General features: G+C 48.0%; 1 protein-coding gene across 5 annotated transcripts in view; it reads right to left on the bottom strand.

The window, feature by feature from the left end:
- Nucleotides 1-1,775: 1,775 nt before the first annotated feature.
- WDR25 (WD repeat domain 25) overlaps nucleotides 1,776-24,938 on the bottom strand; it is a 137,770-nt gene continuing 114,607 nt past the window's right edge. For 4 of the 5 annotated variants that reach the window (XM_046647409.1, XM_046647410.1, XM_046647412.1 and 1 more), the window contains exons 5-8: nucleotides 9,153-9,371; nucleotides 5,994-6,164; nucleotides 3,285-3,425; nucleotides 1,776-2,617 (exon numbers count right to left, since the gene is read on the bottom strand). In XM_046647409.1, the coding sequence (XP_046503365.1) occupies nucleotides 2,396-2,617; nucleotides 3,285-3,425; nucleotides 5,994-6,164; nucleotides 9,153-9,371 (753 nt within the window). In that variant the 3' untranslated portion in view covers nucleotides 1,776-2,395. The remainder of the gene's footprint in view (nucleotides 2,618-3,284; nucleotides 3,426-5,993; nucleotides 6,165-9,152; nucleotides 9,372-24,938) is intronic. The other variant, XM_046647413.1, reaches the window with a different exon arrangement.

Genomic DNA, 24,938 nt, shown 5'->3' with positions numbered 1-24,938 from the left:
CACTAAGCGAGCGGTGATGTTAACACATCCTGGTGGGGAAAGCACGCAGCACACCCTGCCGTGAGAGCTCACTCAGGAGATGCCCCCCAGCAGGCCAGGCAGACGACCGCCCGCTTCAGGCTGGGCTGGAAAGCAGGACGTCTGGACTCCAGCACCAGGGGCTGCAGGCAAGGCGGGGGCAGGAAAGGCCAACGACAGGCACCCTGGGAAGGCCAGTCCCCTCCCTCCCCTCCCGGCGTGTCGCAGTTCATCCACATGTCACTCATTCACCCCACAAATGTGTGCTGAGGGCCTGTCCAGGCCGGACCTGGGGAGACACACTGTCCTGAGAACACAGGGGGCCCATCACCCTCCCCTCCAGCTCTACAGGGGAGCTGTGCCTGGCCAAGGACCCTGGTCTGGGGTGACGTGTGACAGAAGCCAGCCAGTCAGGGTCCTTCCCTGAGACTTGTCAACGGGGAATGGAGGAGGGAGGCCACCCTCGGGGGGGGGGCTCCTGCCGTGAGACTGAACCTGGTCGAGGCTGATGCACAGGGAGGACGGGAGAGGCCCCGCCAACCCTCGGCCCAAGGGCTGAGAACGGAGCCGGACTGCGCCCTCCGGCCTAAACTGGCTGGACTCCTCCATCGAGCGACTGGACTGACTAGCATTAACATTATTATTCATACTGCCAGCTGCCGCTGCCTGAGCGCCGGCTGCATCCAGGCCCTGCCACAGCTGCACGGGTCCAGCCTCAGGAATCCCCGCAAGCTGGCTACTGGTGGTTCTCACATTACAGAAGGGAAACCGAGCCACTGGGCAGCTCAGCACTGGCTGCGGCCACACGGTGACGACAGGCGATGGCAGGGTTTAAGTAGACGTCTGTCTGATCCCAAAGCCCGCGTCCTGTCGGCAGGCCACACCTGCAGTTGTTCACAGAAGGCCCACTGTGCGCCAGGGGCCAGGCACAGAGCGGGCACTGCAGCCCTGTGAGGCTCACACCCACTGTGCGTGTGGGGCTGGGCGGCGCCAGCATCAACAGCATCCGGGGAGCCGAGTGCCCTGGGGGAGGAGACTGAGCTTGCCGGGAGGTGGGGAGAGGCCTCCCTGAGGCCCACCGTCTGCGCAGAGCCCCGAATGAGGGAGGGAGGGGGCGGGGGAGGCCCAGCAGAGGGGGCAGCAGTGTGATTGGCGCACAGTATGGGGAGCCATCATCTGGGAAGGCTTCACCCAGAAGTGACCCAGGGTGGGCTTCACAGGTCACAGAGCTGCCCCTCAGAGCCGGGGAAGTCACCTGCGGTGCAGGTGAGAGCGTGAGCGAGGCCCGGCAGGACCGCTGTGTGAGGGCACCGGGAACATCCATGGCCGCACCAGGTGCTGAAGGACGCACGCAGCCTCCGCCCTGCTCAGGCCAGGGCAGCCCCTGTGGGGGCCTCCACTTCTGCTGGGGACCAGACCCACTGGGCACGGGATGTGATTATCTTTATTTTCACCAAATCAGCCATTCTGGAGCCTAAAAAGTGAAGGGGATCCCACCTTGAGCTCCCAGCACTCACTGGGACCCTGCATCCTGCACGGGCCTGGGGAGCGCATTTCTCTTCACCCTTCAAGAGGCGGGGGTGGGGGGTCACTTGGGACCATGTGCTCACGGCAGTGGATCCCTGGGCTCGTGGGGGCAGCCGCTCACTTATGGCCCTGGCGGGGTTAGTCCTCATTGGCCTGCCCAGATCCCCGGGGAGCTGGGTCTTCCCAGCCCAGCTCCTTGCAACTCCTCAAGGGCCCTTTGCTCCTCCACATTGCTGCTTCACCCAGGGCAGACACACTCGCGTGGGCAGCATGCACACCAACAGGCAGTGGGCAAGAGGGAGCCTAGAGGGCCCCAGGGCTTGGGCAGACCCAGGGGCCCAGCTGGCCACGCTGTGTGTGCACAGCTCGAGGGGCCTGCGCCCTGTGAGCAGCAGGGCCTGCCATGCTCCAGCACGGAGCTCCTGAGGGCAGACCTCAGACCCACAGTTCCCCAGAGCCTCCATCTGCCCTGGGCACTCCCTCATCAGGCCCAGCAGAGCCAGGCTGACCCCATCTCAAGCCCCCACCATCCTCTTTGTGTCAGAGCTCCTGTGGGCCTGCAAGACGAAGCTGCCAAAACGTATCTGCCGCTGAAATAACCTAAGAAATAGCAAAACACTCACATTTATTGAGCGTCACCAGCAACCTGCCAGGTGCCTTCACTAATGTGGTCCTCATGACCCTGAGACAAACGGACTTTGCCCCCATTTTACAGATGAGGAAACTGAGGCTTACAGGGGGGTGGAGGCAGCCAACCTCGAAGCCAACCTCAGTGCTTACACAACCCACCCCACAGAAGAAGGGGAGCCTGGGACCCTGCTGGCGTCTGGAAGGTTCCACACTCGGAGGCTCAGTGCCAGATCTTAACATCGCCCTCCCAGGAGCAGGTGGCGAGGACGGAGGGCAGCACAGGGTGGAATGTGGTGCCGACACAGGCCTGGGCATGCCCGGGCAGTATCCGCGCTCGGCTGGCAGTGCGGAAGCTGTACAGCAGGGCCCGGCCGTCAGCGCTGCCCGTCACCAGCAGGTCCCCGTCCGGGGAACACTCGCAGCCCACCGAGTAGCCTTCCACCTGCAGAGGGCGACACCGAGGGTGAGCAGGCCACAGCGGCCCCCACGCAGTCCCACCTCTTCCTCCAGCCTGTCCCTGTGAGGGCGTTATTACGCCCACCCTACAGAGGAGCAGGCTGAGGCCCAGAGCAGGCAGGGAGCAGAGCTGGCTTCACACCCAGCAGCCCCAAGCCAAAGCCTGAGCTCCTCCCGTGAGGCTGGGGTCCCGGTGTGGACCCTGGTGCACAAGGCTAGTTTAGCGGGATGACGATGGAACAGCACCAGCATGGCTGTCGGTGTCTGGCCTCGCTGATGGTCACTGAGTCCCCAGGGCCCCTCTGTCCCAGTGAGGCAGGCCTCAGTGGGGAAAGGGGATTGACGTAGAAATGGCCCCCACCCCCGTTCTGTCCTGCCATTCCCCCCATCACTCTGACCTGTCCATATGAGCCAACCAGTGAGGGGAAATTTTTCCCACCAGCGGCTGGGGCCTGGGGTAGGGCCAGGTGTGGCCCAGGGCCTTGAGTGGACACCAGGCCACAGAGCATATGGTCAACTGGGAAACAGGAAACAGAATCTGCCTGGACAGAGGGCCCGCACACTCTGGGCCCCAAGTCCATTGCTGGCATTGTCCAGCAGGAGGCTCTGGGGCCAGAGCTCAGCTTTCCAGCTGGGGGACAGGGACAGGGTACCTTGTGCCCTTCGTAGCGCCGCCTTCTGCTCATCCGGTAGGGCCACACGGCGGAGAAGAGGGCCAGGTAGTTGCCATTGGTCTGCGCCAGGAACACAGGCTCCCGCGGGTGCAAGGTGAGGCTGGGGCAGGTGTATCTCTCCTGGGAAACAGGGCCACAAAGAGGATGGAGAAGGCTCCCGGTGGGCCGGCAGACACGCCACCCAGCACTCTGCTCGGGGCGTCGAGCCCTCCTCCCGGACCTCAGCCGAGGGGTCTGTATGAGTTTCCTACGGCTGCTGCAACAGACTGCCACAATTCTTAGTGACTTAAAACAACGCACAATGGTTAGCTCACAGTTCTGGGGGCAGAGACTGAAGTGCGTCTCACTGGGATGGAACCAGGTGCCAGCGGAGCTGGCTCCTTCTCGGGGCCCTGCGGGGAATCCGTCCCCTTGTCTTTTCCAGTTTCTAGAGGCCTCCTGCACTCCTTGGTCACGGCCCTTGTGGTGGACTGAAAAATGTCCCCCCAAGTATATCCATGTCCTAACTCCTGGGACCTGTGAATGTCCCCTGTCCCTGGGAACCTGGGACCCTATATGGCCCCTCCAAAGATCAAGAAGGTAGATATAATTAAATTAAGGATCTTGAGACGGGGAGATTCTCCTGCATTGCTGCCCTAGGTGCACTCGCAGGTATCCTTATAAAAGGGGGGCGGGGGAGAGCAGACACTCAGGAGGGGGCTGTGAAGGAGCAGGGAGTGGCGGGAGGATGTCGGTGTGAAGACTAGAGTGATGCAGCCACAAGCCGAGAATCCCCAGCAGCCACCAGAAGCTGGAAGGAGCAAGAGACAGACTCCGCCAGAGCCTCCAGAGGGAGCACAGCCTGCCAACGCATTGATTTCAGCCAGTGACACTGACCACAAACTTCTGGCCTCCAGACTGTGAGAGGATAAATTTCTGTTGGTTTAAGCCACCAAGTGTGCAGCCACTTGTTACAGAGCAATAGAAAATGAATCCCCACGCCCACATCCCCACCTCCACCGTGAGCCCTTGGGGCAGCCCCAGCCCAGCCCAGGGTCCCACATAGCAAAACACACAGCAAGGGAGGCGGTGAACGGCCACGGGAGAAGATGAATGCCTGAATAAAGTGCTCAAAACACAGGCAGCGAAATCTCCCCGTCTGATAGGCTCGGTCACACAGACCCCCAACCCCTCTCACCTGCACCTGTGCTCCCATGTTCTAAGTATCGTCCTTAAGCCACACTCGCTAAATGAGCCCCAATGCAGAGGGCAGCGTGGGGAGCAGCGGGAACCACGGCAGCAGACGAATGTGCCCATTGGAAGCATGGAGGCCACGGTGGCCCCGTGAGGAGCTCCCCAGAGGGACACTGCCCGGCAGAGCACCTCCTCCCCGCACAGCGAGTGAGGAGCTGTGATCCAGGAGGGCCGCCGGCTCGGGCGCGCCACGCCTTCCTCCACCTCGCTCGCTTGCCCTGGTCTCTGCAGGGGCTGTGGCGGCAGGACGCCCTGGTGGCCAGACACGCTCCTGCGCCCCTCCAGGGGCCTGGCCTTCCCAGGCAGTTGCACTAGAACCCTGAAGTGAAGGTCCAGAGGCAGGTTGGCGCAGGATCACTTTGAACCCACTGAGAACAAGGGAAAAGCAGGGAGCGGGAGAAGCTGTATATGTACACCTGACAGATAGTTTTACATTGCGGGTGGGAGAGAATAGCCATGGCTGATTGGAAATCTTAAAAGATGACGATGGTAGTGACGGGGATGGTGATGGCGATGATGGTGCTCGTGCTAGTGACGGTGATCATGAACGATGGTGGTGAGGAGGGTGGCGGTAGTGATGGTGATTCTGAAAATGATGGTGGCGATATGATAGCAGTGCTGGTGATGGTGGTGATAAGAGCGGTGGTGATGGTGGTGCGGTGGCGGTAATGGTGATGGGGTGGTGATGGTGAAAATGATGATGGCGGTGGTGAGGAGGGTGGTGGTAGTGATAGCAATGCTGAAAATAATGGAGGTGATGATGATGGTGGTGGTGATGACAGTGGTGATGATGACAGAGGTGATGACAGGAAAGGCATTCACGGAGCACTCTGTGCCTGGCACTGTGCTAGACCCTTTTTTTATAAGCATTATCTCTTTTAATTCTCAAAACCGTTCTATGAGGCAAGTAATATTCTTATCCTAATTTTCTAAGAGGAAAATGAGACTCAAAGAGGCTAAGCAATGGGCCCAGGGCCCCCAGCGTGTCAGTGGTGAGTCCAGGATTGTAATGCAGGTGGTCTAACTTCGGAGTCCCTGCTGGAACTCCGGAGCCACAGCCCAGGCAAAGCCACTGGGCAAGGGAGGGCAGAAACCCGCCAGCTGGCTAGCGTGGCACAGAGGGGAGGGGTGTCTTGGGTTGTGCAGCCATCTTCCTGTCAATCTGGACTGGCCTCCCCCTCCAGACCCTAACCCTGAGGTGGCTGCGCTGGGCAGACGAGCAGGAGGACAGTTAGGGAGTGGCTGTGATCTGGGAGCCTGTGGGAGGTTCTCTGGGCAGGCCTGGCCCTACGCTTTGCCTTCCCCCACCTCAAGGTTTCAGGCAGACAATCTTCTCCCCAGAGCCTGCCTGCTGAACCATCTCCCGCAGGAAGTGACCTGGGACCCAGATAGCCGAGGGCTACGCGGACATATCCGGGGCTGAACCTGAAAGCAATGCCAAACAGGCTGTCTCACATGGAAAATCTGGTTGGAGATTTTGGCGGAGCTCCGGAAATCCCAGGCGATAATGGTGCGGTCGGCGGAGTCCCGGCTCGAAACATCTGTGCTGCTCAGAAACTCGGAGCCCTCCTGGAGGAAGAGGATGTCCAAGGTCTGCTGGATGGTTGCCTTGTAGCTTCTCACCACCTGCAAGAGTGGACACCTGTCATGCTGGTGGGCCCCAGGAGTTCGGGGCAGGCACCCACAGGGAGGGCTGCCAAGCACCCAGAGGGCAGGAGAGTTTAACGAGGACCGTGCTGGGCAACGCACCCCCAGGCTGAGCAGCCTGAGCTGTGGAGCTGGGGCACGGGGCAGGGAGAACTTGGGGCCCTCCCTCCCCGCCAGGCAAATGTCTGTCTCCCTGGGGACCTGCTCTGTGATACCTCCCACAGCCTCGCCTGATAGCTCCCTATGAAGAGTCCTCCCCCGCCCCACCCACCCTACATCCACCAGCGCGGGGGCCCAGGGCAGCGTGATGATCCCCGCAGTCAGCCTGGTCCCCAAGAGAGCAGCTGGTGACCATGAAAGTGAGCTTTGGGAAGGGCCCACAGCTAGTCAAGAGCAGGCAAAGGGTCTCAGGGATGCCTATCAATACTGTGGCCATACTTTGTGAAGAGGGTCTTGCTTCTGAAGACCTCATATAATTCACAGCTCATAAAGTCCCAGCCTATTGTCCCTGGAGCAGTAATCCTATCACAGGGAGCAGGTGTTCTTGGAGACCATAAAGCCAGAACCACAGCACGTAGGTCAGCTTTAAAGACACTTTTTATTTCTTAGCATCACTGCCAATATTCCATTGCTTCCTGTCTCATATAGTAACATGATTAAGTATCAAGCAGTTGTTCCGCGCTCTTTAGAGCATTTTATCACACTCACCTTCCATTCTAAAACAACTGGTTTGGGTAGGGGGGGTCCCAGGGCCAGGACTAACAAGTATCTCCACTTAACAAACTCATGGAAAGAGATTCCATGCTCATGGGTTGGAAAAATAAATATGTCAAAACATCCATATTACCTAAAGCAATCTACAGATTCAGCACAATCCCAATCAGAATCCCAATGACATTCTTCACGGAAATAGAACGAAGAATCCTAACATTTATGTGGAAGAAGAAAAGACCTCAAACAGCCAAAGCAACCCTGAGAAAAAAGAACAAAGCTGGAGGCATCACAATCTCTGACTTCAAAATGTACTATAAAGCTATAGTGATCAAAACCGCATGGTCCTGGCAGACAAATAGGCACACAGATCAACGGAACAGAACTGAAAGCCCAGAAACAAAACCACACATCTACGGACAGCTAATCTTTGACAAAGGTGCCAAGAACATACAATGGAGAAAAAGACAGTCTCTTTGATAAATGGTGTTGGGAAAACTGGACAGCCACGTGCAAAAGAATGAAAGTGGACCATTATCTCACGCCATACACAAAACTTAACTCAAAATGGATCAAAGACTTGAATGTAAGACCTGAAACAATAAAACTCCTAGAAGAAAATATAGGCAGTCCACTCTTTTTTTTTTTTTTTTTTAAAAGATTGGCACCTGGGCTAACAACTGTTGCTAATCTTTTCTTTTTTTTCTGCTTTATCTCCCAAACACCCCCCCGTACATAGTTGTATATCTTAGTTGCAGGTACTTCTAGTTGTGGGTTGTGGGACGCCGCCTCAACGTGGCCTGACGAGTGGTGCCATGTCTGCACCCAGGATCCGAACCCTGGGCCGCTGCAGCGGAGCACGTGAACTTAATCACTCGGCCATGGAGCCAGCCCCCAGTAGTACACTCTTTAACATCGGTCTTCGAAGGATCTTTTTGAACACCATGTCTCCTCGGGCAAGGGAAACAGAAGAAAAAATAAACAAATGGGACTACATCAGACTAAAGAGCTTCTGCAAGGCAAAGGAAACCAGGAACAAAACGAAAAGACAACCCACCAACTGGGAGAAGGTATTTGCAAATCATACATCTGACAAGGGGTTAATCTCCAAAATACATATAAAAAAACAAACTCACGGACAACACGACTTTGAGCTGCAATATCGAGCAACGGCAGGCAGGGCCCAGCGCCCGGCCAGCCTGCTTACCAGCTCCCAGGGCGCCACCATGTGGCCAGAGCACAAGCACGGTTCTCTGGGACCTCAGCCTGTCACCTGTGAAATGAGCTGTCTTAACAAATTTTTTAAAAACTGGAGGTCACAACCTTCCAAATGTTGCAGACATGTTTTCTATCATCCTCTTTCAAATGTATATAAGTCAAGTTCACATTAAATGAAGCACTCCATAAATCCAACTTAGATGGGTGGTATGTGGGGACCCATTCTCCAGATGAGGAACACTGAGCCTCAGAGAGATGCAGGGATTTGCTGAAAGTCACACAGCCAGGCTGTGGTGGAGCCTCTTCCTGCCCCAGCTGCGTCCCTGGGGTCCACGTGCCAGTCTCCTGCTGGCCAATTCCTGCCTCACTAAACGTGGGGACAAATTCCTGAGGGAGGTAGGCAACAAACGACTGCTCTTCTCTGAGCCTCTTCAGAAGCAGCCCCCAGCTAGAGCAATTTCCAGCAGGGCCCCCTGAAGCCGGAGGAGTGGTCCAGGGGCAGAAAGAGAGGGAAGGCCACAGGCCTCTGAACACAGGGCAGGGAGACGGGCTACCCCTCCCCGGCCAGCCTAGGTAGCTGCTCCCCAGGGCGCGTGGGGCTGCCTGCCTCCCTCCCTCCGGGCGCCAGGATTCCACATGCCCACTCTGCCCTCCCAGCGTAGTGCTGAGTCTCACAGAGTGTGGACCGAGAGGAAAGCTCCCTGCCCCCAGCCATGAGGGGCATGGAGGCTGTGCTGCTGACAAGATGCTCCAGCCTGCCCAGGTCGGGGCTGGGGCAGCAGTCGAGGGCCTGGGACGCGGCGTGGCACACCATCACAGTCCCCAACATCTGCTCAGCAGAGCAGCGCCATCCCAAGACGGCGTCTGGAATCCATTTTGGTGGGGAGGCGGGGAGGGGAGGGAACAGCGCCCCACCATCATGGCTCTGGAGCAGTCTCTTCATGGCTCAGACCCACCCCCACCTCCCAGCCCCAGCATCATTTCAGTCTCCCCTCGCTTGAACCACACTCCCCTCCAGCCCCCCAGACCCCCATTCACCTGGGCCACGAGGAGCCTGACGGCCTTCCTTCCCCCATTCCTGAAGCCCTCTCCATCCCCAAGTTCAGGTGCGGAGCAGGGAATCAGAGACGTCGGAGACAGCAAATGCCAAGAGAGGAGTAGTCCGGCCACCTCGTGTCCCTGGATGTGGCCTGTGTACCGAGGTGCCTCTCCTCCCCGGTGGTGAGGGGCCCACCGCAGTCCTGGAGCTCTAACAGCCTGTAAAGAATGGCCATTGGTGGGCGCCCACATGTGCCGGGCACTTCCGTGCTCCCCACAGGAGCGTGAGCAGGTGCAGGCCTCTGCACGACGGCCCTTCTCCAGCAGCAGCACCTCGGTCCCCAAGGGGGTTCAGGAAGTGCCTGACCCAGGAGAGGATGGAGGAGGAGGGGGTCCCTCCCTGCCACTCATTGAGTGCCCGTGAAGTGCCAGCCACTGGCCAGGGGTTTCACACAAATTATCTCATGACCACTGTGGAGGCAGCTTCTCCCAGGGGGCGGCAGAAGGCCCAGAGAGAAGCAAAGGGCCGGGGGTTCGGGGCACAGCTCCCTGTATGCCCCACCCACACACCACCTGCCCCCCAAGACAAACTTCTCCAGGAGCACGAAAGCTGTTGTGCTATACGTTTCCTGAGGATGGATGGAAATGGCCCAACTCATTAGGGCGTCATAAAATCGAATGGCGGGGAAACAAGCCATGTTATGGGCGATCCCTGCCAATAACGCGGCTCTAAGTGGAAGGCTGACCTTTGAAGTGATCGCCGCCGAGCGTGATTTACTTGCCTTCACAACTGCTCGGGCCAGGAAAGAGCAGAGGAGCCGTTTGTGTGTCTAACTGGTGGGTTTTATGGCAAACTTAATTACCCCGACAGCTGGCGCGTCCCATCCCAGGGGCGGGGGACGGCGCTACGCGGGCCTAACTAGCTGAATCCGGAAGGGAGCCTCGCCCAGACTCTTCTGGCAGCCGAGGCCTCTGTCGGGTGAGCAGATCCTTGGCCGAAGGTCTACGGCTTTGGGAGAGCAGACAACGCGATCATGACACATCCAGGTATGACGAAAATCACCTGATGTCCCTAAAACCTGCCAACGGCTCGGCCCGCCAGACAAACCCGGGTAAGTGGGCTGCTTGTGAGTCATCTGAAGGCACAGCTTTCCTTCCTTGGGGCCCTGCCACTTCCAAAGCACGCGGGGTGGGGGTGTGGGCGAGGGCCCAGTCCTGGCCTGGCTGCTGACTTTACTGTGTGCCCGGGGGAGTCCCTTCCCTCTCCGGGCCTGGGTGTTGAGTCACCACCACGAAGAGCTTGGACTGGACAACAAGCAAGCCCCTGCGCCTCTGAGCACTGCTGGACCTCAGAAGGAGGAGGACCGGGGTGCAGCAGCTCCCCCACCCAGCATCTGCCAGGCCTCTGCGCCCTGACCTGAAGGAAAGGAGAGGGGAGACACCGCTCTGGCTGTGCCCTCAGCCACCTGCCTCGGCCACCTGCCTCCCCCACAGGACTGCGAGCACCTGGGGACAGACGTCTGGCACATTTCTGGGTCACCCTTGGCCAGCACTGGGTCTGCACACTGCAGGTACCAGGAAGGCGTGCTGAATTAACGGCTGGATAAACAAATGGATGCATGAACAAAATGACAACTTGAAAAGTAGTGACCTCGAGGCCTCTGGCCCCCAGCCACATCCAGGCACTTGCAGCTGAGGGTGTTTGTGCCTTGGAGCTGCTGCCGACGGCTGTAGCAGGGAGCCACTGGGAGGGGACATTCACCCACGGGACCTCCTGTGGCCCTGGACATGGAGACCAAGGAAACCTCATCTGCCAAGGAGGTGCGAGACCACGGCGGGGTGGCAGGAAGACCACGGAGGGGTGGCGGGAAGCGCAGAGAGGCAGTTCTCAATGCCACATCGTGCTCAATGCCACACGGTCGCTGGACGTCCAGAGGCTGGCGGGGCCTCTCCCTCCCCAGTGGGAGGGCTCGGGCTCTCAGGCAGACACCTGGTCTCTGAGCCTGACGGCCCATTACTGTCTGCAGGGCCCTGGGCAAGCAAGTGGCCTCTCTGTGCTTCAGTCTCCACACCTGTAAGGTCAGGATAATAACGGACTACGGCTTGGGAGCCAGCGAAGGAGATGTGCCCGGCCGAGCGGCCGACACACAGCAGGTGCTCAGACACCTTCTCTTCATAGGCCAGCCAGAGCTGGAGTCCCCAGGATGGAGCTGTGGGTCCTCGGACATGCCCTTTCTCCCCAGATTTCAATTCCTTCTCCCCGGAAGTAATCATATTGGCCTCTTCAAATACGAAGATGCGAGGACTCTCTGCAGGAAGCCAACTGGGGGGTGAGTGGGGGGCCCCTTTCTATGGTAAAGTTCACGCAAGTAGCCAATCACATGGCACAGCATCCTCCAAAAGTGCTCTGTTGATAAATTCAAAAAAGATCAGAATGTACATTAAAAAAAAGAAAACATGATTGGATTTTTCTACAACGTGGGACTGGAGGAAGCTTTCCCAGCTACAATTCCAAGGCTACGAGCAACAAGAGAAAAGACAGGTAAACCTGACTGTGTGAAAATAATAACAATAATTCTAAAAACTATTGCATGGCATAAAAACCAAGTAAATAAATAAGGAAAGTAAAGAAGGCAAATGGGAGATATATTTGCACTTATATTAGAGGAAAAGGTTACCATCCCTAATATAGAGTTTCTAAAACTATACGAAAAAGACCAAGAGCTCTACAGAAAAATGGGCAAGAGAAGTGAAGAGAGAGTTCATGAAAAAGGAAATGTAATTGGTTCTCTGATCTTGCTCATGACAAAAGGAACACAAATTTAAATTACACAGAGATACCATTTCTTACCTATCAAATTAGCAAAATCCCCAAGTTGGACAGCACACTCCGTTAGGTGGCTGTGGGGCACTAGTTACAGTACACACAGCTCACAGGAAGGAGAGTGGTTCCGTCCCTGGAGAGAGACTCTGGGTAACACTGAGTAAATACCATCTGCCTGTCATCCAGCAGAATGCAGGACCCAGCAACCCCACTTGTAGGAACTGATCCCAAAGTGACACTGGAGAAATCCCAAAACAATCTAAGTACACCACCACTGAAAGTGGCACTACCTGGAAAAATAAAAAACTGGAAATAACCCAAATGTACATCAAGAAGGGACCAGTTAAAGGAACTTCAGCACGTGCACACTCTGAAAGGGTATGTAGCTGTGAAAAAGAACGAGGCCTGGGGCTGGCCCCGTGGCGCGGCAGTTAAGTTCGCACATTCTGCTTCGGTGGCCCAGGGTTCGCCGGTTCAGATCCCGGACACGGCACCACTTAACAAGCCATGCTGTGGCAGGTGTCCCACATATAAAGTAGAAGAAGATGGGCACGGATGTTAGCTCAGCGCCACTCTTCCTCAGCAAAAAAAAAAGAAGGAGGCTATCTCCCTGCCCGCTCTGGGGTGAGCTCCAGCATATTCTGTTCAATGAAAAAAGCAGGGTGGGAGAAAAAAAGCGTGCCAAGGAAATAGAAGAGGTGATATGAATATATATCTATGTGTGCTTATATTTAAAAGCAGCAGAAAGATAAACCAGAAACGAAATAAGTAAATAAATAAGACTGCCATTGGAGGAAGGGAGAGCACAGAGGGAGGAGACAGGGCTGGAGGCAGAACTTGGAGGATTTCTGTGAAGGGCCAGACAGGAAATGTTTTAGGGTTTGTGGGCCACACGTAGTCACTGTTGCACATTCTTCTGTGTGCACATGCACGTGCGTATGTTAACAGTCATTTAAAAACATAAAACCATTCTTACTCAGGGGCCGCACAAAAACAGGCTGTAGGCCAGGTTGGGCCCACGGGCTGTAGTTTTCCAATCTCTTCCCTAGAAACATGTGCGTATTTTATAACATTATGCAAAAAAAAACCTTAAAAAGCAGTCTCTAAAATGTGAAAGCAAAATTAAGCAAAGGAAACTAAGCATGTATTGAGCTGGTAGCTTAACCACACAAATAAGATTTATTTTAAGAGACATTAAAGCTCAGTAATTTTTTTTCTTTGAGGAAGATTAGCCCTGAGCTAACTACCGCCAGTCCTCCTCTTTTTGCTGAGGAAGACTGGCCCTGAGCTCACATCTGTGCCCATCTTCCTCTACTTTATAAGTGGGACGCCTACCACAGCATGGTGTGTCAAGCGGTGCCACGTCCACACCTGGGATCCGAACCAGCAAACCCCTGCCCGCCGAGAAGTGGAACGTGCACACTTAACTGCTGTGCCACCAGGCCGGCCCCTAAAGCTCAGTAATTTAATGGTAGATTCTTAGTTGAATATACACTATGAGCAGAAAAACAGTGATTTGACTGTAGATCCTAATTGGATATACATTGTGGACAAAAGAACTGTGAGAAATCTCAAATTGTTTTCAGTCATTATGTTGCTCGTGTCAATATATACCAAAAAAAAAATCATGTTACGGCAGATAGAAATAAAAATCTTCAGTATATAAGAGATCAAAATATATAAAACAAAGAAGTTAAATAAAAATTCTGTAATCCTAAATTTGAATTGGAAAAATCAGTATAAACAACAATGTATTTTTTCTTAACAACAAAAACATCTCCTAGGTCTGTCCACAGAAAGAGCCTGGAAACAAGGACTAACTGCATCACCCAGATTCTGGTCTCCAAACCCAGAAGTGACACAGATGACAGGCCAGGGCATGACAAGAGTTATTCTAACTAAGAGCATTTGTTTAAGAAGGTAGAGGGGACATTTACTTAGGTAAGGAGAGACACGGAGGACGGATGAGACCCCAATGCACTTCCAGAGATGAAATGCCCAACATTGACATGAGAGTACATGACATGGGATTAACATCAGATGAGACATTACAAAAGAAAACATTAGTGAATTAGAAGACATAGCAATTGAAATTACTCAAAACATACTAGAGAGAAAAAAAAGACTGAATTCTAAAAATTAACAAAATCTAGTTTTAACCTAAAATGGAGTAAACCCACTGTGGCCTCTCACTCTGTCCCACAAATTACAACTAAAAGCTCTGGGAAAACTTCAAGAAGCAACTAGCTGAAGACTCTGAAAAGTAAACATTAGCTGGGGGGTTGGGGAGAGAAGTCAAAATTTGAAGAAGGACCAGTATGGCGGGTGAGGTTCTAGGTTGGTGGGGTTTCTAGTTATGGGGGTTTTTGGTTTTGGGGTTTGTTTTTTTGTTTGTCTTTTAACTCCCAATGTTGACCCACAGGCTGACAATTCAGGAATTACACAGTGGGCATGGACAGAAAAGATTCTGAAATAAATCCATCATTCTGGCCAAAGGAACGAGAAAATGGGCCCCTGTAAGCCAGGCAGTAGTTAGTGAGAAATCTTCCAGCTCTGCCGGCCCTGCCCCAGGGCCAGCCCCGAGAGCAGAACTGCACTGCTCTGCCATGCAGCGCACGTACCTGAAGCCCAGAGGGGAAGAATCTGACTAGAAGGACTGGGGGAAGGGGTCTGTATTGTCAAAACAGGAAGGGCGAAATCCAAGCTGTTTTTTCCTGTTTTCTCTGGCCACTTTGTCCTGAAAGAGATCCCATTTGTGGACACTGTGTGGCAAGGCAGAGGCTAACCCTCTGAGAGAACTCTACCCCTGGGCAGAAGAAGCAGGGCAGGAGCCCTGGGGGGCCCGGCAGTGTGGGAGGAATTCCACAGAGGAGAGGGCTGAGGAAGGAGTCCGCTAATCCTCTGTATAAAGTGACATGCATCCGAGGACACTCCCAAAGCTACACACACGGAGCAGAATCCATGAGGCACCACTGAAGGTTCGAGAGATGGAGGGCTGTGTACCCACTGCTCAAGCCAGAAACACACCTCTCAGTGCCTCTGCATCACGAAGGCTTTGAACACAGAACTGAAAATAGAAACATTGTCCACAGAAGGAGAGAAAGAACTTGTAATCTGAATCTAACAGGGCTGGTTGCCTGTTAAGACAAATCATCATTCTCCACAAGATTTTAACGGGACCCCGGATCTTACAACAGAATATTCAAAACGTGCAGGATACATTCCAAAATTAGTCAACAAGTGAAGAACCAGGAAGACGTACACAGTCACCACAAGAAAAGAGATACAACAGATGCCACCCTGAAATGACCCAGATGTTTGAAGTATCAGACACATTTAAACAGCTATTATAGGGCCAGCCCCATGGCCGAGTGCTTAAAGTTCCATGTGTTCCGCTTCGGTGGCCTGGGATTCACAGATTCGCATCCTGGGTGTGGACCTACTCCACTCATCAGCCATGCTGTGGAGGCGTCCCACATATAAAGTGGAGGGAGAGTGGCACAGATGTTAGCTCATGACGAATCTTCCTCACAAAAAAATAAATTAAATAAATAAATTAAAATAAAATAAACAGCTATTATAATAATTCTCAGTTAAAGATAAACACTCTTGAAATGAATAGATAGATCATCTTAATAGAGAAATAGAAATTATGTCTTCTTTTAAATAGAAATTTTAGAACTGAAGAAATCTAAAATAAAAGAAAATCATGAGATAAGCCCAACAACAAAATGAAAGTGACAAAAGAAAGACTCAGCGAACTTGAATACAGATCAATAGAAACAATGCAAGCTGATGGAAAACTGAACAAAGCTTTAGGGACCTGTGGGATAATACCAGAAGGTTAAATATTTTTGTCAACGGAGTTCTTGAAGGAGAGGGAAAAGAGAGCAGTGTAGAAAATATATATATATATATTTGAAGCAATATTAACTGAAAGTGCCCAAATTTGGTGAAAAATATAAATTTACAGAGTCAAGAGGTTCAGCAAGCCAAAAAGAGGATAAAATAAAAGAAAACCAAGTCCCTATCATCATGATCAAAGTGCTGAAAACCTCAGAGGAAAAATCTTGACAGCACCCAGGAGGAAAAAATGAAGCGTTGGTGAACACCTATGGATCTCTCATCAGAAACTATGGAGGCCAGAAGACAGCGGAACATGGTGACAGAAAGGCGTGTCAGCCAAAACACTGCACAGAAAAACATCCTCCAGGAAGGAAGGTGAAAATGAAGACCTCGACAGACGGAAAAAACGAAGTGAATTTGTCATCAACAGACCTGCTCACTCTGAAACAAGCAGTAAAGGAAGTTCTTCAGGTTGAAGAGAAATAATAGCAGATGAAAACCTGGCACTTCGGGAAGAAAGGAAGACCAACAGAAATGGTACATAACGGAGTAAACCGAAAGACCATTTTTCTCCGATTAAGTTCTTTGAGATATGCGTGACTCCAGAAAACAAAAATTCTAAGTCCTTAAGGCAGACAGAAAATTATACCAGACCTGAACCTACACAAAAGAATGAAAAGCAATGATAATAGTAAATATGTAGGGAAACATAAAATACTTCTTTATTACTAAAACATTTTAAAAGTAATTTGCTATTTCCAACAAAAATAATAACGTATCGTGGAGATCGTAACATATGTAGAAGTAAAATATATGCCAGCATCAGCACAAAGACCCTGAGGGGACAAACTGAAAATGTGCATGTTGTTGTAAGGTTCTTATATGACACAGAAAAGACATCATATGCCTTGAAAGTAGACTGATAAGATAAAGATGTGCGCTATATCCTCTAAAGCACCTACTAAAAACAAACCACAACACAAAGCCACAGATAATAAAGCAACAAAGGAGATAAGGTAAAATCATAAAAAATACTAAATTAATCCAAGAGAAGGGGGAGGAGCAAAAAAGGGGGGAAAAGAACAGATGGAACAAACGAAAAACACCAGCAAGATAGGAGATTTCAACCCAACCATGTCAACAATTACATTAAATTCAAACAGGATAAACACACCAGCTCAAGGGAAAAGATTGTTCAACAGAATTAAAATAAAAGATCAATACCCAACTAAATGCTACCTACAAGAAACATGTTTTAAATATAAAGACACAAATAGTTTAAAGTAAAAAGATGGAAAAAGATATACCATGCTTACCATGCTAACAGTAATCAAAACAAACCAGGCACACCTGTGTTAATAACAGACAAGGTAGATTTCAGAGTAAAAAGTACTATCAGGGATAAACCGGGTCTTTTCACAATGATAAGAGAATCAATTCATGAGAACATAACAATAATCCTAAATGTTTATGCATCTAATAACAGAGTTTCAAAATAAATGAAGGAAAACCAACAGAACTTAAAAAGTAAATAAGACAAATCCACTCCTATAGTCACAAATTTCAACCAGACGTTCTTAATAGAACAAATAGATACAAATATCAGAAAGGATATAGAAAACTTGAATAACACGATCAACCAACTTGATCTAATTGACATTTATAGAAAATTGGCCGCAACGACAGGATACACATTCGTTTCAAGTGCACGTAGAACATTTACCAAGAGAGACCACATTCTAGGACAGCAAACAAGTCTCAATAAATTTAAAAGGATTCGAACACACAATGCATATTTTGTGACCACAATGGAGTTAAATTAGAAATCAATAACAGATATGGAAAACTCCCCGTTATTTGGAACCTCAACAGCACACTCCTTAATAATCCACAGATCACAAAGAAACCAAAAAGGTAGTTGAATGAAGACGAAAAATAACATACCAACAGTTGTGTGATGCAGCTGCAAAACCTGGAGGGAAATTAACAGCACTGAGCGTGTATCACAGCAAAAATAAAAATCTCAAACAATGACCTCAACCTCCACTTTAAGAAACTAGAAAAAGAAGATCAAATTAAACCCAAGGTTTAAGCAGAAAGAAATAGTTAAGATAAGAAATCGTTAATTTTTAAAAAGAAAATAGAGAAAAACCAAAATCTGGTCCTTTGAAAAGATTAACAAAATTAATAAACCTCTAGCCAGACAGATCAAAGGAAAAAGAGAAAAGACACAAATACCAATATCAGGAATCACAGAAATGAGGTGACATCACTACAGATTTTACAGATATAAAAAATAATAAAATTATGAAAAACTTTATGCCAAAAAATTAAGATAACTTTGATGAAATGGATAAATTCTTGAAGGATACCAACTACCAAAGGTCACAGGAAGAGAAAAAGAAAACTGGAATAATCCTATATTTACTAAATAAATTTTATTTGAGGTTTCAAATATTCCCACAAAAAAAATTTCAAGGCAAGATAGCTTCACTAGCCAGTTCTAGCAAAAATTTATGAAAGAGGGACCAGCCCAGTGGTGCAGCGGTTAAGTTCATATGTTCCGCTTCTCAGCGGCCCAGGGTTCGCTGGTTCGGATCCCAGGTGCAGACATGGCACCGCTTGGCAAAAGCCATGCTGTGGCAGGCATCCCACATATAAAGTAGAGGAAGATGGGCATGGATGTTGTTAGCTCAGGGCCAGTCTTCCTCAGCAAAAAGAGCAGGATTGGCAGCAGATGTTAGCTCAGGGCTAATCTTCCTAAAAGAAAAAAATTTATGAAAGAAATAATATCAATTATACACAAACTCTTCTAGAAAATTGAAGAGAAAGGAACATTTCCCAAGTCATTCTATGAGGCCAGAATTACTCTTGATACCAAAACCAGACAAAGTACAGATCAATACCCCTCATGAACATACATAGAAAAATTCTTAACACATTTTAGCTAATAGAACCCCAAATTATATAAAGATAACATATCATGATCAATGGGATTTATCCCAGGAATGCAAGGTTGTTTTAATATTTGAAAATCTATTGACAAAATTCACCATATTAACAGAATAAAAGAGAAAATCTGTATCATCCCTTCAACAGATGTGAGAAAGGTATTTGACAAAATCCAACATTAATTCATGATAAAAACTCTCAACAAACAAGGAATAAAAAGGAATGTCCTCAAACTGAAAGGGGCATCTACAAAAAAACTACAGCTGACAGCATACGTAACTGTGAAAAAGAATGAATACTTTCCCTCTAAGATTGGGAACAAGGCCAGGACGTCCACTCGCACCGCATCTAGTCAACGCTGTTCTAGAGGTGTGAGCCGGTGCAATAAGGTAGGAGGGAGGCAGGAAATACGGCATCCAGATCGGGCAAGAAGAGGTAACGCTGTCTTTATTCACAGACAACCTGATCATCTTTGCAGAAAATCACAGAATCTACAAAGACGCAACCAGAACAAACGAGCTTAGCAGACTTGCAAAATTCAAGGTGAATGTACAACTAGCCACTGTATTTCTATACACTAACAATGGATAATCAGAAATCAAAATTTAAAAATACTACTTGGAATAGCATAAAAAATAGAAATACTTAGAAATAAATCTAACAGAAAATGTGAAGGAGTTGTACAGTGAAAAGTACAAAACATAGGTAAGAGAAATTAAAGAAGCTTTAAACACATGGAGAAGTGCACTATGCTCGTGGACTGGAAGACTCAAAATTGTCAAGAATTCAATTCTCCCTCGAATTGGCCTGGAGACTAAATGCACCGTCATTCGAAGTTCAAGCAGGCTTCTTCGTAGAAATTGACAAAGTGATTGTAAAATTGAAATGCAAATGCAAAGAACCTAGAACAGTCAGAACAATCTTGAAAAAGAAAACAGTTGGAAGGCTTACACTACCTGATCTCAAGACTCATTCTAAGATTACAATCATGAAAAAAATAGGATATTGGTGTAAAGAAAGAACACAAAGAAAGCAATGGAACAGAAGAGCAAGCACAAAAACAGACCAACACATACTTAGTCCACTGATTTTCCACGGAAGTCTAAAGGCACAGATATTGCTCTCAACTAATGTTGCAAGAATATTGAATATCCATATGCAAAACCATGAGCTTCCATCCACACCTTGCACCATATACAAAAATTAATACAAAACAGACCACAGACTAACAGAAAGCCCAAAACTATAAAACTTCTGGAAGTAACATATGAGCAAATCTGTGGCCTCGGGTTATGCAAAGCTTGCTTAGATATGACACCAACAGCATGATCCAGAAAAGAAAAACGTTGATAAATTAGACTTCATCAAAATTTTTTAAATCTGCTCCTCAAAAAAAACTATTGTGAGAATGAAAATACAACCCATAGACTGGGAAGAAGCATTTGCAAATCACATATGTGATACACGTCTTACATCCAAAATATATAAAGAACTCTCAAAACTCAGTAGTACCAAAAAAACTGATTAAAAAAATGGGCAAAAAATTTGAACTGACACTTTATTAAAAAATATACAGATGGCAAATAAGCTCATGAAAAGATGTTCAACATTGTTAGTCATTAAGGAAAAACGCAAATTAAAACCACACTACGCACATTTTAGAATGACTAGAATTTAAAAGATGGATCATACCAAATGTTGGCTAAGATAGAGAGCAATGGAACCCTCACACAGTGTTGCTGGGGGTGTAAAATAGTGCAACCATTTGGGAAACTGGCTGTTTCTTTAAAAGTCAAACATATACCAGCATACGACCCAGACATTTCCAACCTTCGGTATTTATCCAGCTTCTGAGTCAGCCCACGCTGCCAAAACACAGCTCCACAGGCTGCGCGGCTCAAACAACAGACACTTACTTTCTCACAGTTCTGCAAGCTGGAAGTCTAAGATCAAGGCGTTAGCAAGGTTGGTGTCTGGAGAGGCCTCTCTCCTTGGGCTGAAGACACTGGCTTCTTGTTGTGCCCCCACAGGGCCTTTTCTCTCGGCAGCTCTGCTGTCTCTTCCTCTTCTAAGGACTCCAGTCCTACTGGATTACGGCTTCACCCTTATCACCTCATTTAACCTTCATGACCTCTTTAAAGGCCCTCTCTCCAAATATAGTCACATGAGGGGTTAAGGCTTCAACATATAAATTTTAGGGAAACACAATTCAGTCCATAACACCCAAAGAAATGAATACATGTGTCCACACAGAGGCTTATACGTGAATGTTCGCAGTAACTCTATTTGTAAAAACCAGAGACTGGAAACAATCCAGTGGCCATCAACAGGTAATTAGATAAACTGTGGTACAGTCATGGGTCATTTAATGACACAGATACATTCTGAGAAACATGTTGTTAGTTGATCCTGTCGTTGTGTGATTGCAGAGTGTACTTACACAAACCTGGATGGTACAGCCTGGCACACCCCTGGCTGTCTGGGACTGATCTCATGGGACACTGGGGTATATGCCGTCCGTCGTTGACCGAGATGTTATGCGGCCCATGCCTGTATATCCTCACAATGGAATACTACTTAGCACTATGAAGGAACGGACTATTATTGATACACGCAACAACGTGGATCCATCTCAAAATCATTATGCTGAACGGGACAAAAAGCCAGGCAAAAAAAAGAGCAGACACCATATTATATATTTACACAAAAATTCTAGAAAATGGAAACTAATTTATAATGACAGGGAACAGATCACTGGCTGCCTGAAGACAAGCGTGTCATGGGGGCAGGAGGAAGGGATTATGAAGGGGCACAAACGCAAAGGTGAGAGATACATTACTTATCTTGAGGGTGGGGATGGTTTCATGGATGTACATGTATGTCAAAACTAATCAAACTGTGCACTTCAAATATGTGCAGCTTATTCTACGTCAATTGTACCTCCATAAAGGTACTTTTAAAAACTGGCTAACACGAAAAAAATGAAGGCAAAATAAAGACTTTTTTGACAAACAAAAACTGAGAGAATCCACCCCCAGTAAAACTGTACCACAAGAAATGTTAAAGGAAGTTCTTCAGACTGAAGGGTAATGACACCAGATCGGTACTCAGATTAACAGGAAGGAATGAAGACCCCACAGCCATTAAAAAAATAATAAAATAATGTTAAGAACAATTTTAGGCCAACAAATTCGACACCTTAAATGAGATGGACAAATACTTTGAAAGAAAAAGTCACAAAAATGACTGAAGAAGAAATAGAACCCTGAATACCCCTATATATACCTTTTTAAAAACTTTGTAATAAAAACCTTCCAACAAAGAAAACCCTGGGTCCAGACATCTTCATTGGTGAATTCTATCAAACGCTAGGAAGAAATAACGTGAGTCCTACAGAAACACTCAGAAAAGTATACAAAGAGAGAACATTTCTCGATTCATGTTTTTGAAGCCAATATTAAACTCACATCAAAACCAGACAAAGACAATGCAAGAATAAAGTATAAGCCAATAATCCTCATGAAGAATAATCCTCCTTAACAAACTATTAGCAACTAGAGTTAAACTATATATGAAAAGAATAATACATCATGACCAAGTAGGGTGTATCTCAGAAATGCATGACTGGTTTACCACTTTAAAAAAAAAAAAAAATCAATGTAATTCACCATATTGGAGTGTAGAAAAAGTATAAATGTGATAAAATCATTTGACAAAATTCAACACCCATGCATGGTAAAAACTTTCACAAAACTAAGATTAGAAGGTAACTTCCTTAAACTGATGTAGGATATCTATGAAAAACCCCCATCTAACATTACTCTTAATCGTAATGACTCAATGCTTTCCCCATAAGATGAGGAACAAGACGAGGATGCTCACTCCCACCAATCGTATTCAGTGTTGTGCTGGAGCCATTAGCCAGTGCGAAACAGCAAGACAAAGAAATAAATGCATACACATTGGCAAAGAAGCTATAAAACTGTATTATTCAGAGACAACATGGTCAGGTACCTGGAAATTCCTAAGTAATCTATGAAAAAGCTACTAGGACTAAGAAGTAAATTTAGGGGCCAGCCCGGTGGTGCAGCGGTTAAGTGCGCACGTTCCACTTCTCGGTGGCCTGGGGTTCACGGGTTCGGATCCTGGGTGTGGACATGGCACCGCTTGCCAAAAAGCCATGCTGTGGTAGGCGTCCCACATGTAAAGTAGAGGAAGATGGGCACGGATGTTAGCTTAGGGCCAGTCTTCCTCAGCAAAAAGAGGAGGATTGGCAGCAGTTAGCTCAGGGCTAATCTTCCTCAAAAAAATAAAAAAAGAGAGAAAAAAAAGAAGTAAATTTAGTAAGGTCACAGGACACAAGGTCAGTATAAGAAAGTTAATAGTACATCTATATTCCAGCAACAAACAATCGGAAAATGAAATTAAAAATAAAATCTCATTCACAACAGTATCCAAAACCTGAAATATTGAGGAATAAATTTAATGCAATATGTGTGACGTCTGACCACTGGAAACTACAAACACTGCTGAGAGAAACTAAAGACCTAAACAAACAGAGAGACGCTACGCTCACGGGTCAGAAGACTCAATGTTGGTAAGATGTCAGTCCTCCCAAATTGGACACAATCCTAATCAAAAGACCAACAGGCTTCTCTTTGGTAGGAATTGACAAGGCAGTTGTAGAATTGAAATGGGAATACAAAGAACCTAGTATAGCCGGAACAATTTTGAAAAAGAACAACAAAGTTGGAGGGCTCGCAGTATCCAATTTCGAGAATTGATTACTATAAAGATACAGCAACCAAGAAGGTGCAATATTGCTGAAAGGACAGATATGTCAATCAACGGGACAGAACCGAGAACCACGGAAGAGAGCCACGCTCACAGGGCCGACTGATTTTCAACCAAAGGTCCAAAAACCACCTAAAGGGGAAAGGTAGTTTTCACCAAATGGGGCTAAAACAACCGGGTATCCCACATAACAAAAATAAACAGATAAACCCTACCTCATGCCATACACAAAAAACTAACTCAAAACGGATCACAGACCTAAAAGTACAAGCAAAAACTATGAAATTTCTAGAAGAAAACATAGGAGAAAATCTTTGCAACCTTGGAGGAGGGAAAGATTTCTTAGATAGAACACAAAAAGCCATGGAATAGGAGAAAATCATCCCAGAACATACAAAAAACTCCTATAACTTCATCATCATCTTAATTAAATAGGCAAAAGATCTGAACTGACTCCGCAAAAGAAGATATTCAAATGACTGACAAACGCATGAAAAGATGCTCAACATCATTAGTCATCAGAGAAATGAAATTAAAGCCACAAGCAGTTAGCACTACACACCCACTACATGGCTAACGTGGGAAAGATGGACAGTACCAAGCGCGGGTGAGAACGTGGAGCAACGGAAACTCCCACACTGCTAATGGGAATCGGAAATAGTTTGGCAATTTATTGTAAATTTAAACATACACATACCATACCACTTAGCAATTACATGCCCAGTTATGTACCCAAGAGAATTAAAAATATATGTCTATATGAAGATTTCTTCCTGAATACTCACAGCAACTTCATTTATAATAGCCAAAAACTGGGGACAACTCAGAATGTCCATCAACAGGTAAATGGATAAACAGTGATATATCCATAGGATGGAATACCACTTAGCAATAAAAAGGCATACTGATGCAGACGACAATAGGATGAACCCAAAAAACATTATGTATGCTAACCGAAAGAAATCAGATGCAAAAGACGACCTATTGTATGTTTCATATAAAAGCCCAGAAAAATGCAAACCGCTCCTTAGTGACAGAAAGTGGAGCAGTGGTTGCCCAGGGGCTGAAGGAGAGGCAGGTGGGAACTTCTGGGTGATGCCAATGTTCTGTATCTTGACTGTGGGGGTGGCTCCACAGACGTACACATCTGTTAAAACGAATCGAAGTGTGCGCTCGAACGAGTGGCAGTTAGTTGTATGTAAGTTATACCTCAACAAAGTTGATTTAAAAAAAAAAAAGACTCAGAGCCTACTTAAAGAGGCTCACTCACCAAATATAGGGCAATGTGAGTGTTAGAATAACAGCCACAAATGATCAAAACATATTAAATATGTTATAAATCCATGAGTTCATAATGACTAAAAAAAAGC

Source organism: Equus quagga, chromosome 20 (assembly GCF_021613505.1).
Source record: "Equus quagga isolate Etosha38 chromosome 20, UCLA_HA_Equagga_1.0, whole genome shotgun sequence".
Taxonomy (NCBI): domain Eukaryota; kingdom Metazoa; phylum Chordata; class Mammalia; order Perissodactyla; family Equidae; genus Equus; species Equus quagga.
Note: the sequence above shows the minus strand (reverse complement) of the source record. Positions and strands in the feature narration are given on the sequence as shown.